Source organism: Aethalodelphis obliquidens, unplaced genomic scaffold (genome assembly GCF_003676395.1).
Source record: "Aethalodelphis obliquidens isolate GAN/ISIS:26980383/991018 unplaced genomic scaffold, ASM367639v1 scaffold20, whole genome shotgun sequence".
Taxonomy (NCBI): domain Eukaryota; kingdom Metazoa; phylum Chordata; class Mammalia; order Artiodactyla; family Delphinidae; genus Aethalodelphis; species Aethalodelphis obliquidens.
Genome location: NW_020837964.1, coordinates 19,062,356 through 19,075,822, shown reverse-complemented (window position 1 = coordinate 19,075,822; position 13,467 = coordinate 19,062,356). Strand labels below are relative to the sequence as shown.

General features: G+C 56.8%; 2 protein-coding genes across 5 annotated transcripts in view; one reads left to right on the top strand and one right to left on the bottom strand.

Moving 5' to 3' along the window:
- Positions 1-2,581: 2,581 nt before the first annotated feature.
- Positions 2,582-12,048, top strand: PLEKHG4 (pleckstrin homology and RhoGEF domain containing G4). The gene is made up of 22 exons (XM_027119603.1): positions 2,582-2,693; positions 3,120-3,171; positions 4,540-5,274; positions 5,417-5,512; positions 5,588-5,711; positions 5,801-5,894; positions 5,981-6,055; positions 6,139-6,255; positions 6,413-6,511; positions 6,605-6,753; positions 6,906-7,044; positions 7,139-7,255; positions 7,430-7,612; positions 7,868-8,370; positions 8,446-8,692; positions 9,412-9,501; positions 9,583-9,804; positions 9,898-10,068; positions 10,143-10,320; positions 10,696-10,812; positions 10,959-11,195; positions 11,283-12,048. The coding sequence occupies exons 3-22, from the start codon at positions 4,770-4,772 to the stop codon at positions 11,411-11,413; spliced, it is 3,594 nt and encodes a 1,197-aa protein (XP_026975404.1). The 5' UTR covers positions 2,582-2,693; positions 3,120-3,171; positions 4,540-4,769; the 3' UTR covers positions 11,414-12,048.
- Positions 12,049-12,175: 127 nt separating this feature from the next.
- KCTD19 (potassium channel tetramerization domain containing 19) overlaps positions 12,176-13,467 on the bottom strand; it is a 32,303-nt gene continuing 31,011 nt past the window's right edge. For 3 of the 4 annotated variants that reach the window (XM_027119599.1, XM_027119602.1, XM_027119600.1), the window contains one exon: positions 12,310-13,441. In XM_027119599.1, coding sequence (XP_026975400.1) covers positions 13,127-13,441 — 315 coding nt within the window. In that variant the 3' untranslated portion in view covers positions 12,310-13,126. Of the gene's footprint in view, positions 13,442-13,467 lie in introns of all 4 variants that reach the window. The other variant, XM_027119601.1, reaches the window with a different exon arrangement.

The following is a 13,467-nucleotide window of genomic DNA, read 5'->3' as shown; positions in this document are numbered from 1 at the left end:
CTCACCACAGCCTTAGTTTAGAATGTTTTCATTGTCCCCAAAAGAAACTACCATCAGCCGTCACTCCTCACCCTCTGCCTAGCCCTAGGTAATCACCACCCTGTGCGTAATCTTTACAGATCTGAAGGACCCAACACACTGCAAAGGTTACAAATTTAGTCAACATTTTTTCTGTGTCACGCCTGGGGAAGGTGTGAAGAGAAGGAAGAGTGACTTTTAGGCTTTGCCCTCACACTGCTTATAGTTGGCAGTGTTAAGGCCCAGCTGGTTAGTCCCAGCTCTCACTCACTGGCTATGTTATCTTAGGTATGTCACATATTCTCTCTGAGCCTCAGTGTCTTCATCTCTAAAATGAGGTAACAATCATACTTACTTCATAAGGTTGCTGTCTGGATTAGCTGATGAAATGGAAAAACCTAGTACACAGCCTGGCCCATGGTAAGGGATTATGTTTGTCATCATTGGTGTCACATTACAAGCCAAGGAACATATGAGGCCTTGAGGAAATCTGGGAGGGCTTTGGGAGGAGCATGAGTGTGTGTGTGTGTGGAGGGGCTCTGACAACATGGGCAAAATTGCATGGGTGCATTCTAGGTGGGAAGAGCAGCGTGAATAAAAGATATCTGGAGCACACATGGTGAAAAGCAAGGAGCAGTGGGTGATGTGCTGGGGACAGACCAGCCAGGGACACAAAGGCTTGGGTGGGGTAACCCCACTGAGTTTTGGAGGTGGCAGAAAGCCAGTCTGGAGAATTATGATCTGGGGAGTGTGGGCAGTGATGCGCATTAGGGAGCTCGAATGTAGCTGGTGCCAGGTGGAGGATGTGTGAAACCCCACGTGGAGGAAGGGCTGGTAGGAGGAAAGGCTAGAAATGGAAGACCTGTTGGGAGGCTCCTCCAGCAGCCCAGGGATGTGAAGGTGCTTGTGCTGAAGAGGGCAGGCAGTCATTCTCAGACCTCAGTATCACTGGGAGCTTGTCAAACACAGATTCCTGGGCCTACCCCAAAGGTTCTGACTCAGCAGGTCTACGGGAGCCCAGCCATTTGTAATCTTAACCAGGTCTCCAGAGGAAGGTGGTCCAGACACCACATCCTTCAAAAATTATGAGATTAGAAAGGTTTAGAAATAAAATCCCCATCATCAGACAACTGATGGTGTAGGGGAGGGGGGTGCAGAGGGGCTCCTGGGCCTGGAGCTGGGTAAAAGAAAGGGGGGACTTCCAGGCAAATAGGGTTGGTCAGAGATGAGCAGACTGAGGGTAAGAAAGCAGGTGAGCACAGCCGGGAGGAGGCAGGCACCTGGGATGCAGGAGAGCAAGCAAGTCACCACCTGACTAGGCAGGATGGCAGAAGTGGCCTCCAGTGCCTTGAAGGAGGAAGGATTTTGACCTGGCGAGATGGACATGGGCATACCAGGTACAGGAGACAGTTTGAGACAAGACTTGTGATCAGATGAGTTTTCCAGGCCTGTGTAAGAGCTGGTCAGGAAGGCTGTGATGCCTCTAGAAGGTCTTGAAGACCACACTAAGGAGTCTGGAGTTATTCAGGCCAGAGGTGAGAGAGATCTGGAGGGTTTAGGGTATCTGTCAACTTAACTGTCTGGGGCAGTACTAAAAAGGGTATGCAAGGTTTGGGATGGAATGAGGGCAATGATTGTGGATCTCTTATCACTAGGCTCCTTGAGGCACAGAGCTCCCACTTCATTTTTGGTTGAGTCATGTTGGTAAGAAATGCAAAGCTGAGGGAAGGCTGGGGAAGGGGCAGGGGAGGGAGGCCTATCCCCATTTTATGATCTCAGTGGAAAAGGCTGCTGTGAGTAGATTTTGCTGCCAGGAGAGCCACAGAGATGGGCCCCATGAGTCATTGTTCAGTCCTGCAAGCTCAGCCCACAGAGCCTGCTGTGGTCATTGGCACAGGCTGGCTCCAGGCCCAGCCCCCAGTGCTCCCCACTAGGCTCAGTTTGTCCCCATTTCTATCTGTATCTTTGCCATCCTGGGGCTGTGCATTCTGCAGCTCTTTGCCTCTTCTGCATCCCTTTCAGACCGAGCCTCTGAATCTGTCTCCATTTGCGACTCTGGTTTACACCTGGCTCATAAATGGGGAACCTCAGGAGGACAGGGGTAGTGCGACCAGTCTCAGGCACCCCTCAACATTTATTCCAGGCCCTGTGCTAGGTGCTAGAAGTATAGACGTGGATAAAACACAGTCTGTCTTCGCAAAGCTTACAGCATACACTCTATGTACAGTGAATAAACCAAGGCCTGGCCCTGCTGCTGAATCAGTCTGTCTGCCTGCGCTCAGGGGTGCTGGGGTCAGTTATGGCCTGTGGCTTGAGGTCTCTCTTAGCACTGGAGGGGTACATGTGCCTGCCAGCAGGTCCAACCAGCTCTTAGGGCTCACAGGGGGCCTGGCTGGTGGGTGGGGGTGGGCAGACAGTGGGCAGCAGAAGGGGAGGGAGGGAGCTGGAGGCAGTGACTCAGTGGGGCGGCTCTAGGACAGCTGGGGAGGGAGCCAAGGTTGGTCCTGATGCTCACTGAAGCTAGAGGAGGGTGGGATGAGAGGGCCTGCTGGGGGTTGGGGATGGAGCAGGACAACTCCAAGGCTCCTCACTCACAGCCAGATGCCCTCATGAAGAAGGCTCCTGGGCAGCTGCTCTGAGAACCTGGACTTGGTGCTGACGTGGCAGCTGCGATGGTGGGGAGGGGAGGATGGCTATTGTTCCCTCTGTGCCTGCTTCTGATGCCCAGGTTCCCTCCTCTGGCAGCTTCCCTGGGCTCATGAAGGAGGTGACTACCTTAGAGCCAGGGAAGCCACTGTACCCACTGCCCTCTCCCCACAAGGAACCAAGGGCCTAAGCATGTTATGGTACAGCAGGCCCACATGCACCAAAGGGACTTCACACCTCAGAGCTGGGAGAGATCTCACGGGTCAACTGTCCAAGTGACTTCACCAGTTCAGGGTCCCCCAACTGAGGATGAAATGAGGGGCAGGACACGAACACCGCCCAAGAGCTGACAGCAAGGGGACCTTCGACATACAGGATCTTTCCTATTTCTCGGGGCAATCCCAGGAGGAAAGAATGACTTTCTTTTCTTTTTTCTTCCTTTTTTTTTTTTACAGGTGAGAAAGATGAGGCTCAAAGACAACTGAGTTGCTGGAGCTCACCCATCAGGTAAGTGGAAGAGCAGAGCTGGTCCTCTGGTTCCAGAATCCTGACCTCAGTCTCAGCCTCCTCGGTGGGATTTTGTGGGAGGGGTGTGGGGCTGGGGAGGCAGTGTATATGAAAGAAGTGCAGGAACGCAAGCGCAAGCGAGTGGTGGGGCTGGGCCTGGCGGATTGGTGGATTCCTGGCAGGTCTGGGTCAGCTCCCACCACAGAGCCCCTCCCTGCCTCCTCCTTCTCTCTAACCCAAACAGCAGCCCATCATGGGATAATAGAACCTGGCTCTTGGTGCCTGGGACTGAGGACTGGAAGGAAGATGGGGTCTGCAACGGAAGGGCCCCTCCCTCCCACCCTCCATGAAGATACCCCTATTGGCTGCCAGCAGCACCAAGCAGCTGGCCTGGGTTTAGGGTGTCTTCCTAGAGGCCTCCTGGGCCCTTGGGCCCACACTTTTCTTCTCCCAGCTGACAGGAACGAGTGCTCCTTGTCTTGCTGAGGGAGGCTGTGGTAGGGCTCCCCGCATCCTGCGTGCACTCAAGAGCAGAAGCGCCCCCCTCCCCTACGCCGCCACCTGCAAGCCCCTTCCCTCAGCCCCAGGCGAAGCCCTTGCTCACTCACCCTCGCGCACCTACGCCGCCTTCCCCAGCGGAGGAGCGCTTCCGGCGCGCTGAGCAGGCGCGGTGGGAAGGCCGTTGGTCGCTGCCCCAACCGGCGAACTGAGAAGCCAAGTCAGAGTCAGAGGGGTCTTGGGCGGCGGCGCGGGGGAGGGCGGTGAAGCTGAGGCGTCCGGGCCCGCGGGGGACGAGGGGGTGGATGGGCCGGGGGCGCTGCGAGAGCCCGCGTTTTCGCGCTTTCCGGCCGGCTCAGGCGGCTGCCGTCGGGCCTGGCGGGTGGGCTGTGGCTGCGTCCTCCGGCCCCCAGGAGGCGGTGCGGCGTGGCGCGCGGTCCTCTGCCGCGGTCGTTCCCGCCCCCGCGGCCAGGAGGCGGCGCCCGTCAACGCCAGGCGCCGCGCCGTACCCGCCGTCGAGGCGGCGGTGTGGTACGTTCGAGGGCTCTGGCTGCCTGGCCTCCCGGGTTCGGGGTTCCCCTCGGCGCGTACCCCGGGCGTGAGCGCGGCGGGCGGGCGAGCGAGGGAGCGGGCGCGCGAGTCCCCGGGTGGCGGGGGGAGGGGGGCGCCAGGGTCGGCTGGGCCCACGGGAGCGCGAGCACGAGGCAGCGCTCCGCCCACCCCGTGAGCGTCCCACCTGCGTAGGCCCGCCCAGCGTGGCGGCAAGTGCGCGTTCGAGCTTGGGGCGCTCACGGCGAAGGCCCAAGTGAGCGTGGAACCGCGAGCCGTGAGCTGGAGGGAGAGACACCGGCTCTTCTCCCCGCTCCTCAGGCCTGAACTGCGGCACTGACTGCGCTCCCTGAGCCGAGCACCAAGACTGGCACAGCCGAGCACCAAGACTGGCACCTCCTACGGCCTAGTGCCTTCTACCTGCATCACCTGCTCAGCCCTACCCGACCATCTTCAACCTGTTTCCTGGATGAGCTGAGGCCTCAGTTCACACCGAGGGCTTAGCTCCTCTGCCACTTGCCGGGAGTAGGCCCACCCTTAAGGAAGGGGTGATGGAAGGGCCCCTGGAGGAGGGGGATGAGTCGTCAGCCTCCCAGGGCCACGCCACCGACTGGAGGTTTGCTGTGTGCAGTTTCAGAGATGCCTGGGATGAGGGGGAAGCTGCTCTCCAGATGCAGGACCCCAATCCTCCGAGCCCACCAGCAGGGGCAGCCCAGGGGGAAGGGCTACAGGGCAGCCCTCTGCCTAGTGAGCTTCAGTCAACTCCAGGACAGAAGGTTGCAGATGGGTCGGGGGATGGCCAGAGGGGTATATTAGGAGGTTCCTTAGTCCAGCGGGAGGAACCAGCCTCCTCTGGAATGGAGATCCTCCTATGCCCAATGTTCTCCCACCTTAGTCTGGCACAGGGTGAGAATGACAGCCAAGGAGGAGGCTTGGCAGGGGACTCAGTTTCAGGCAGGGCAATGCCAATCCGCTTGGACCCTGAAGGGTTGGACAGTGACCCTGTGAACCTCGGGGATCTTTTATCTGAGACATCATCAGAGCTACTGGAGGCAGGTAAGGAAGGAAAGTCTTGGAAGGGAGTGAGGGTACCTGGATGTGGGGAGGCCTCTGACTCTACTCAGGCTAAAGCCCAAGTTCACGTAGGGGTCTCTGGGTAAATGGCCCAATGTAGACCCAAGCCATTTTCCTTCCCAAGACCCCAACGGATCCAGGCTCCTTAAGTCCACTGACTGCCTCCTGGCCCAAGACCTCGCCTGGGAGCTGCTTGCCAGTGGCCTGGCTGCCCTGCCAGGTAACTGGGAGACACTAGAGGCAGAAGAGGTGGGGTGACTTGATTGTGCAGGTGTTCACTGCCTTCTCTGCACAGGCACTCGGGATGTAGAAGGCAGGGCAGTGCTGCTCCTGAGTGCCCATAACCCGGCCTGGCTTCACCCCAAGTGCAGCAGCCATGAACTCATCCGCCTCCTGCTCTACCTGCGAAGCATCCCCAGGTTGCGGGGTGGAGGTTGGGGGACAGAACCTGAGCAAGGGGATGGCAGGGTTGTGGAAACAGATACTGAACCAAAGCCTGCTCCTTTAGGCCCAAAGTACAGGCCCTGGGACTGACCGTGTTAGTGGACGCCCGAATTTGTTCCCCAATCTCTTCCCTCTTCTGGGGGCTCAGCCAGCTGCAAGTGAGTACAGGATTATAGCTCTCCTCTTCCCCCCCACAACCCTTTTTATAGGGTTAGGAGCAGGGCTGAGCTCAGATTCCTTGCAGGAAGCAGCCCCAGGGTCGGTGCACCAGGTGCTGCTAATAGGAAAGATGCCTCAGGAGGTGCCTTCAGGGCTGCAGGTAGGGACTGAGCCATTTGGCCAGGGTGGAGGTGGGGCACTTCCCCACCAGGCCTGAGTCCACTACATCTTCTTTTTCTGCAGTTAGAGCAGCTGTCCTCTGATCAGAGCCTGCTGACCCACATCTCCACCTCGGGGTTGCCCACTTCACTAGGAGGAGGCCTGCCTTACTGCCACCAGGCCTGGCTGGGCTTCCGGATGGTCAGTGCACTGGGTGGGGCATAGGGTGGGTAGGCAGGCAATCTGGCCAGCAGAGGAGGCTCCCCTGGGCTGGCTTGAGCAGTGCAGTGGCCTGGGATCCAAGATGCCTGGGACTAGCACTGTGCACTGCCCTGGTCATGCCTACCTCTGCTCACAGCGTCTGGAAACCCTACAGCAGAGCTGCCAGGTGCTTTGTGCCCTGCTCCAGGGGGCCATTGAGAGCATGAAGGCTGTGCCCCAGCCCATGGAGTCTGGGGTGAGTGTCTCCTTTCAGCACCTCCCTCAATGCTCCCTATCTTCTTCCTCTTCTCCCATGCACACTTCCACTGCCTGTTGCCCTTAATCACAGGAAGTTGGTCGGCTGCTGCAGCAGGCACGGGTCCTGATGCAGCATGTGCTAGACTCACCTCAGTTGGCATGGCTACAGTGCCAGGGAGCCTTGGAGCTGGCATGGCTGAAGCAGGAGGTTCCAGAGGTGACCCTGAGCCCAGACTACAGGTAGGTGCAAGCCCAAATCTTACCCCAGCCCACCATATCCCATGCCAAGGACTCAGTGGCTGGCTCAGAACCAGCCAGGATTGTGGTCCTAGGACAGGGTGGAGTGGAGCTAGGCACTCAGCAGGGGCGCTAAGACATGTACCATGCACCAGGCCTGCAGTGGACGAGGTTGAGGAGCTGTATGGTCGTGTGGATGGATTGCTGCACCAACTGACCCTGCAGAGTAACCAGCGAGTACAAGCACTGGAGTTGGTCCAGATGCTGGAGGCCCAGGAGGGCGAGCTGCACCAGGTGAGAACTATCTGCCCAGGTGGGCGTCACCTTTCGTCTCAAGCATCACCCCCACCCCACAGCAGCTCTCTTTTCTTTCTTTGTACTCCTCCAGATTGAAGTGTGGCTACAGCAGGTGGGTTGGCCAGCACTTGAGGAGCCAAGGGAACCCTCATTGGACATGCTGCTTCAGGCCCAAGGCCCTTTTGGAGACCTGGACCGAATTGCCCAGGTGAGTTTAGTTACTTGTTCATTGAGCACGGAGAGAGAGGGGAATGGGTTGGGGGTGGAGGGAAGGTCTTCACAGAAGTGACTGATGAGGACATGTAGACATCTGTGGAAAAGACCAGGGCTCGCGGGCTGCACTACCAGGCCCCGGCTTGGTGAGCCCAGTCTCTGTCTCCAGGAGCAGGTCAGGCAAGGGGAGAAACTTCTGCAGCCACTGGTTGGCTGGGATGCGGCTGAACTGGGCCCCGCTGGGGCCCGCTTTCTGACCCTGCAAGCCCAGCTGACTGACTTCTGTAGGGCTTTAGCCCAGCGGCGGCAGCGGCTGGCGGATGCTGAGAGGCTGTTGCAGCTCTTCAGGCAGGTGGGTGAGGGGTCCCACCCCTGGCTCCAGGCGGTCAGTGAAGCCAGAGGGGCGGCTGCTCGGCTCTACGACAGCTTGGGCTTCGTTGTATACCTTGCCTGTTTTCTTTTCTTGCCTTCAGTCTGACCCCAAAATCCTACCACTGAGGATGCAGCCTGGGGCCAACATTCTGTGGGGATGGGGGGAGGTAGAGGAGAAGGCTCAGCAGTCTTGGTGGGATCCTTCCTCAATGCCTATCTGGCTTTGGTGTTGCAGGCCTTGATGTGGGCTGAGGAGGGGCAGCGGGTGTTGGCAGAGCTGGAACAGGAACGCCCAGGGGTTGTGCTGCAACGGCTGCAGTTGCATTGGACCAAGCATCCTGACTTGCCTCCTGCCCACTTCCGAAAGATGTGGGCTCTAGCCACAGGGCTGGGATCTGAGGGTATCCGCCAGGAGTGCCGCTGGGCCTGGGCGCGGTGCCAGGACACCTGGCTGGCCCTGGACCAGAAGTCGGAAGCTGCTGTGAAGCCATCACTGACAGGTAGCACAGCTAGCTTGTGTGTCAGCCGGGTACTGGCTGTATCTCCTTCCCCTCCCCTGAGGAAGGCATACAGCCTTGATCGGAATCTGGGACTGAGTCTCAGAGAATCTGCCCACCACTGCCACCATGAGGCCATTGTGGCTGCCTGCCACAGACCAGAGGCTGGAGTTGGTGCCCAGTCAGGGTCATGCCCCACCATGCCTCCGCCAGGTGGCTCTGAACCCAGGAGTCCCAACAGGTAGGCAGTGAGCAGGGCGGGGAGGGCAGTGTGGCAGGGCAGATGTCTTGGGTCCTGATTCCACCTACCTGGTAGACTCCATCTGGTGCTGGCGGAGATGGTGGCTACAGAGCGGGAGTATGTCCGTGCTCTTGACTATACCATGGAGAACTACTTCCCCGAGCTGGATCGCCCTGATGTGCCCCAGGGCCTCCGTGGCCAGCGCGCCCACCTCTTTGGCAACCTGGAGAAGCTGCGGGACTTCCACCGCCATTTCTTCTTGCGTGAGCTGGAGGCCTGTACCCAGCACCCACCCCGGGTGGCCTATGCTTTCCTGCGCCATGTAAGCTCCTCAGGCCGTACAGGCCCTGGCTGATTCTGCCACATTCAACAGAGAGCTACTGGGCACGTGCTTGGGGTCAGGCCCTGTGATGGGTACAGCTATGACCAGGACCAAGCGGTCCGTTTTTCAGGGTGCTCTTAGTTTAGCAGAGGAGACATAAAAGTAAAAAAGATAATTCCATGTTATAGTTGAGGTTAGGGGGGAAAAATGGGATAGATAGGTGATTGTGAGTTAGCAGCAAGGCAGAGGTATCCCCTTTAGAGAGAGCAATTAGAGAGGCCGCTTAGAGGAGCTGATGTTTGAGCTAAGGCCAGAGGGAGGGGCTGCAGTCAGAGCATTCCACCCAGAGGAAAGATCAAGTGCAAAGCCCTGGGCAGGAAAGAGGCCCAGTGGTCAAGGAAGAGAGAAGTCAGTGTAGCATAGTGTAGTGAGCAAGGGAAGGTGTAGTCTGAGGTGAGGTGAGATTAGAGCACTGCCCTCAGAGCTGTGGGAGCAGCAAAGCTGTATGCGGGACTTCTTCCCCAGAGGGCCTGAGGGCAAGCCCCTCTCCACACAGTGTCTCTTGCCAGATCACCCATCATTCAAAGCAGGGCACATTGGCTCTGTGTGGGGAGGCCTCCTTGGGACCTTTAGGCATTTTGATCCTCCCAAACTGAGAGTGGTTTGGCCCCCTTGGATGCTGGCCCATTTGTACCAGAGCAAGCTGTGTATCTTTGCAGAGGGTGCAGTTTGGGATGTACGCACTCTACAGCAAGAATAAACCATGCTCCGATGCCCTGATGACCAGCTACGGTCACATCTTTTTCAGGGTAGGTGAGCCTGAGACTAGTGGAAGGGGGGATGGAGCAGGTAACCTGAAGCTCCCTGACGGTCTCTGACGCACCTGGCAGGACAAGCAGCAAGCACTGGGGGACCACTTGGACTTGGCCTCCTATCTGCTGAAGCCCATCCAGCGCATGAGCAAGTACACACTGCTGCTGCAAGAGCTGGTACGGGCCTGCGGGGGAACCGTGCCAGAGCTGAGTGCCCTGCGGGCTGCCCAGAGCCTTGTGCGCTTCCAGCTGCGACACGGCAATGACTTGCTAGCCATGGATGCCATCCAGGGCTGTGACGTGAGTCATCGCAGGCTGTGGTGGGCAGGGGCAGTGGGTGTGAAGGGAGGGGGTTAGAAGAGGCTGGGAACCCACTGGGCCCCAACTTGGCAGGTCAACCTCAAGGAACAGGGGCAGTTGGTCCGACAGGATGAGTTCACGGTGTGCTCTGGGCGCCACAAGTCCCTGCGTCGTGTTTTCCTCTTTGAGGAGCTGTTGCTTTTCAGCAAGCCTCGCCGAGGACCCAAAGGCATCGACACATTTGCCTACAAGCGCTCCTTCAAGGTAGGCCCACCCAACCCCTCCCTCTGCTCCCTGCACCCCCAGTGCCTCACTAAGCTCCTTTCCTGGCCACACAGATGGCAGACCTTGGCCTCACTGAGTGCTCTGGGGATAGCAACCTGCGCTTTGAGGTCTGGTTTCGCCGTCGCAAGGCCAGGGACACCTTTGTGCTACAAGCTGCCAGCTTGGCCACGAAGCAGGCTTGGACAGCTGACATCTCCCGCCTGCTCTGGAGGCAGGCTGTCCACAACAAGGGTGGGTCCCTGCCCCATTTCACCCCACACTCCCCTCCTTGGAGAGCTTACATTGTCCCAGAGGGGCCCCAAGGAGGGCCTAGGGACCTGGAAATACTTGGGAGGGTGGAAAAGTCCCTCAGCAGCAGCCAGCACAGGGGAAAGAACTCCAAAGTCAGGCAGTCCTGCAGTCAGTCTCAGACTGTGCACACAGTATTAACCTCTGAGTGTCAGAGACCTCATCTTTAAGAAGAGAATTATGACACCTCATGGGATTGTTGGGAAGGGCTCAGTGCACAGGACAATCTGCAGGCTATGGGTGTACAGGAGAGACTAATATAAGGGGAAAGAGTGATAAAGGGCTGGACTCATGTCCAGATGTCCACTCTCCACCCAGAGGTGCGCATGGCTGAGATGGTGTCCTTGGGTGTGGGGAACAAGGCCTTCCAGGACATCGCCCCCAGCAAAGAAGCTATCAACGACCGCACCATCAACTATATCCTGAAGTGCCAAGGTAGCAGGCAGGCTGCAGGGGGTTGGGGTGAGGAGAGCTGCACAGGTGGCAACATGGACCTCTGTCAGCCCTAGCCTGCGCTCACCTCAGGACCTTGGCCCACCTGGGCTCTGGCCTGTCCCAACCTGACCCTCTTTCTCATACAGAAGTTCGCTCTAGGGCCTCCATTGCTGTGGCCCCATTTGACTATGACAGCCCTTACCTGGGGGCCTCAAGCTCCCTTTCTGGAGATCCTGCTTCTTGCTCTGTACTGGGGTCCCTCAACCTGCATCTGTACAGAGACCCAGCTGTTCTGGGCTTCCGCTGGCCCCTGTATTCCACCGGCTTCCCAGAGGAAGCAGCACTGGAGACTGAAGCTGAGCTGGGCAGCCAGCCATCTTTGAGTAGGTCTGGGCTTGGCCAGAGGCAGGAGGTCATGGCTTGGGGTCTGGGCCTCCTCTGCTGACAGCTCACCCAGTCTCCCTTACTAGTTCCTGAGGACTCAGAGGTCTCCTCCCAGTGCCCGTCAGCCAGTGGCTCCAGTGGCTCGGACAGCAGCTGTGTGTCAGGGCAGGCCCTGGGCAGGGGCCTGGAGGACTTGTCCTATGTGAGTTCCATTTAGCCTTATACCCACCAGCCCTTTCTCAGCCCTGCCTGGGCCTATGGCTGCCTTGCTTTTAGGTGGAAATGGGGGTGGTAGGTCAGAGCCATTCCTCAGAGACACCACCTGGACCCCGAGCCAGGGAAATACATGTTCGTGCCTAGCTTTGCACCACAGGTCTGAGCCTGGGCTTGAAGGTGGGCCGTGGATCCAGGAGTTGCTAGATCCAAGGAACATCACCTCTCTCAAGATCTGCTATGACCAGGCCATGGGTGGCACCTGGGTCGCTTCCAGCCCACATGCACAGCCCTGTCGACTACCCTTTCTGATGTCTGTGTCATTGGACAGATCAGCAGGGACCTCTCCAGGGGATGCTGGTTGCAGAGCCTAAATGAGCACCCTGATTCTGGGCCCCTGGCCTCATGTCCCCTTTTTCTCTCCCCATCTCCAGCTCCCACCCCAGTTGTTCCCACCCAGAACAGAGGGTGGGTGTTTGTTTCTATGCTGTAGGCTGGTGGGACATCTAGTGACTGGGCTGCCCCACCCCTCAGTAGGAATACAGGTGGGTTCCTAGCCACTGCTTCCCAACCCCTGGTCTCAAAGCCAAGCTCATCCCTGTTGGACTCTTACTCTTGCCTGCCCTGGCTCCCTAGGCCCAGGCCCTTCTTTCCTGGGTCAGTTTGGTTATATTGATTCAAAGCTTTTTGAATAGATTTCAGTTTAAGATTATTTCACTGGTTGTAAGGTCTTTGGTGTCTCAGAGACTGAGTCCAGACCCTTGACTTGTGATTTATTGTTTATAATAAAAAATAAACTAACACACCCTTGGACGGGCACACACATTCTGGGGACATCCCCGGTTAAAATGAACCTTGGCGATGGGATGGGGTGTTTGTGGGGCAGCTTCTCTGGGCACCTTAGCCATCTTGTAAATACTTGCTCAGGAGAGAGTAAGAGACAGACCTTGACAGGCCCCTCTGGATGAGCAGGTCCACACAGCGGCCATATTTCCTGGCAAAAGGCAGCGTGAGCTGGAAGGAAAAGGCTGGTCTTATTCCTGACTTCCTGGCTATGTGGATGGGGTCCTCCTATCTGGGTGGGGGCAGGGTCAAGGCAAGGCTACTTGATGCTGTTGAGCTCACTTCTGCCTAAAGGCGTCTCACAGACCTGTGGTTTCGAGTGGCTACCAGGGAACACAACAGAATGAATAAAGGGCCAAAAGTGCATGTTTCCTGCCACTGGTTTTCCACTTTCTAGTCGTAGATGCTGATTTCACTTTCCACTCAATAGACTAGACAGAGGATAGTAACTTGGCACTTTTGTGTTTATAGTGAAAGATGTTATAGTAATGTACTTGATTACAGAAATGCCAGATTAATGAAAAATTAGCTAAATCTTTTTCACCTACAATGTTAAAATAAAAATGTGAATCCTAAAATTATTTTAAGGAATCAAAAAACAAAAAACCTGAGTCATTCCTTTGCCCTTATTGAACATTTTCCTTTTCTTTGTAAAAACTGCTTTAAAGCAGCTTAAGTGTAAAAGGAATGTAGAGAAGTACTGACATCATGGCTGAGTAGGTGAAGTTGGTATCAGTCATTGAAAACATCTATCTGACTCCCAGTAGTTTCTCGGATTTCAGCACCCCAAAACCTTGAGCTCGTAGAATGTGCTTCCCTGAGTATAGTCAGGGTTGTTAGTGATGAAGGCTAAATTGGTAAAATGGGAGGAAAACTACAAAAACCAGTGGCCTGAATACTGCTTTTTGACCACTCTAGACAGGTTAATTTCATCCATTGTTCCTTCCTCCCTGGGACCAGAGACTAGAGGTTTAGTTGCCTGTCTTGCCTTCTGGGCAGCACTGGCCTGGCCCTCATGCAGCAAGACAGTGTCCATCTGAGGCATCTGGAGGGTCGCCATTCCCAGTGGGGTGCAGGAAGCCCTCACCTCCACCCAGCTGTACAGATGTTCCTGGGTGTACCGGTCATCCTTGAAGCCAGTGATGGCCAGCAAGTCCACCACAAACTGCTTGGGGCTGATGTTCAGAGTCTGCCAGAAGAGCCCACAGTCAGGCA

Bases quoted from the DNA above. Each gene is read 5' to 3' on its own strand.
- PLEKHG4 (XM_027119603.1), top strand. From the start codon at position 4,770: ATGGAAGGGCCCCTGGAGGAGGGGGATGAGTCGTCAGCCTCCCAGGGC. The intron at 5,513-5,587 runs GTAACTGGGAGA...TTCTCTGCACAG, and splicing joins TGGCCTGGCTGCCCTGCCAG to GCACTCGGGATGTAGAAGGC. The intron at 9,805-9,897 runs GTGAGTCATCGC...CCAACTTGGCAG, and splicing joins ATGCCATCCAGGGCTGTGAC to GTCAACCTCAAGGAACAGGG.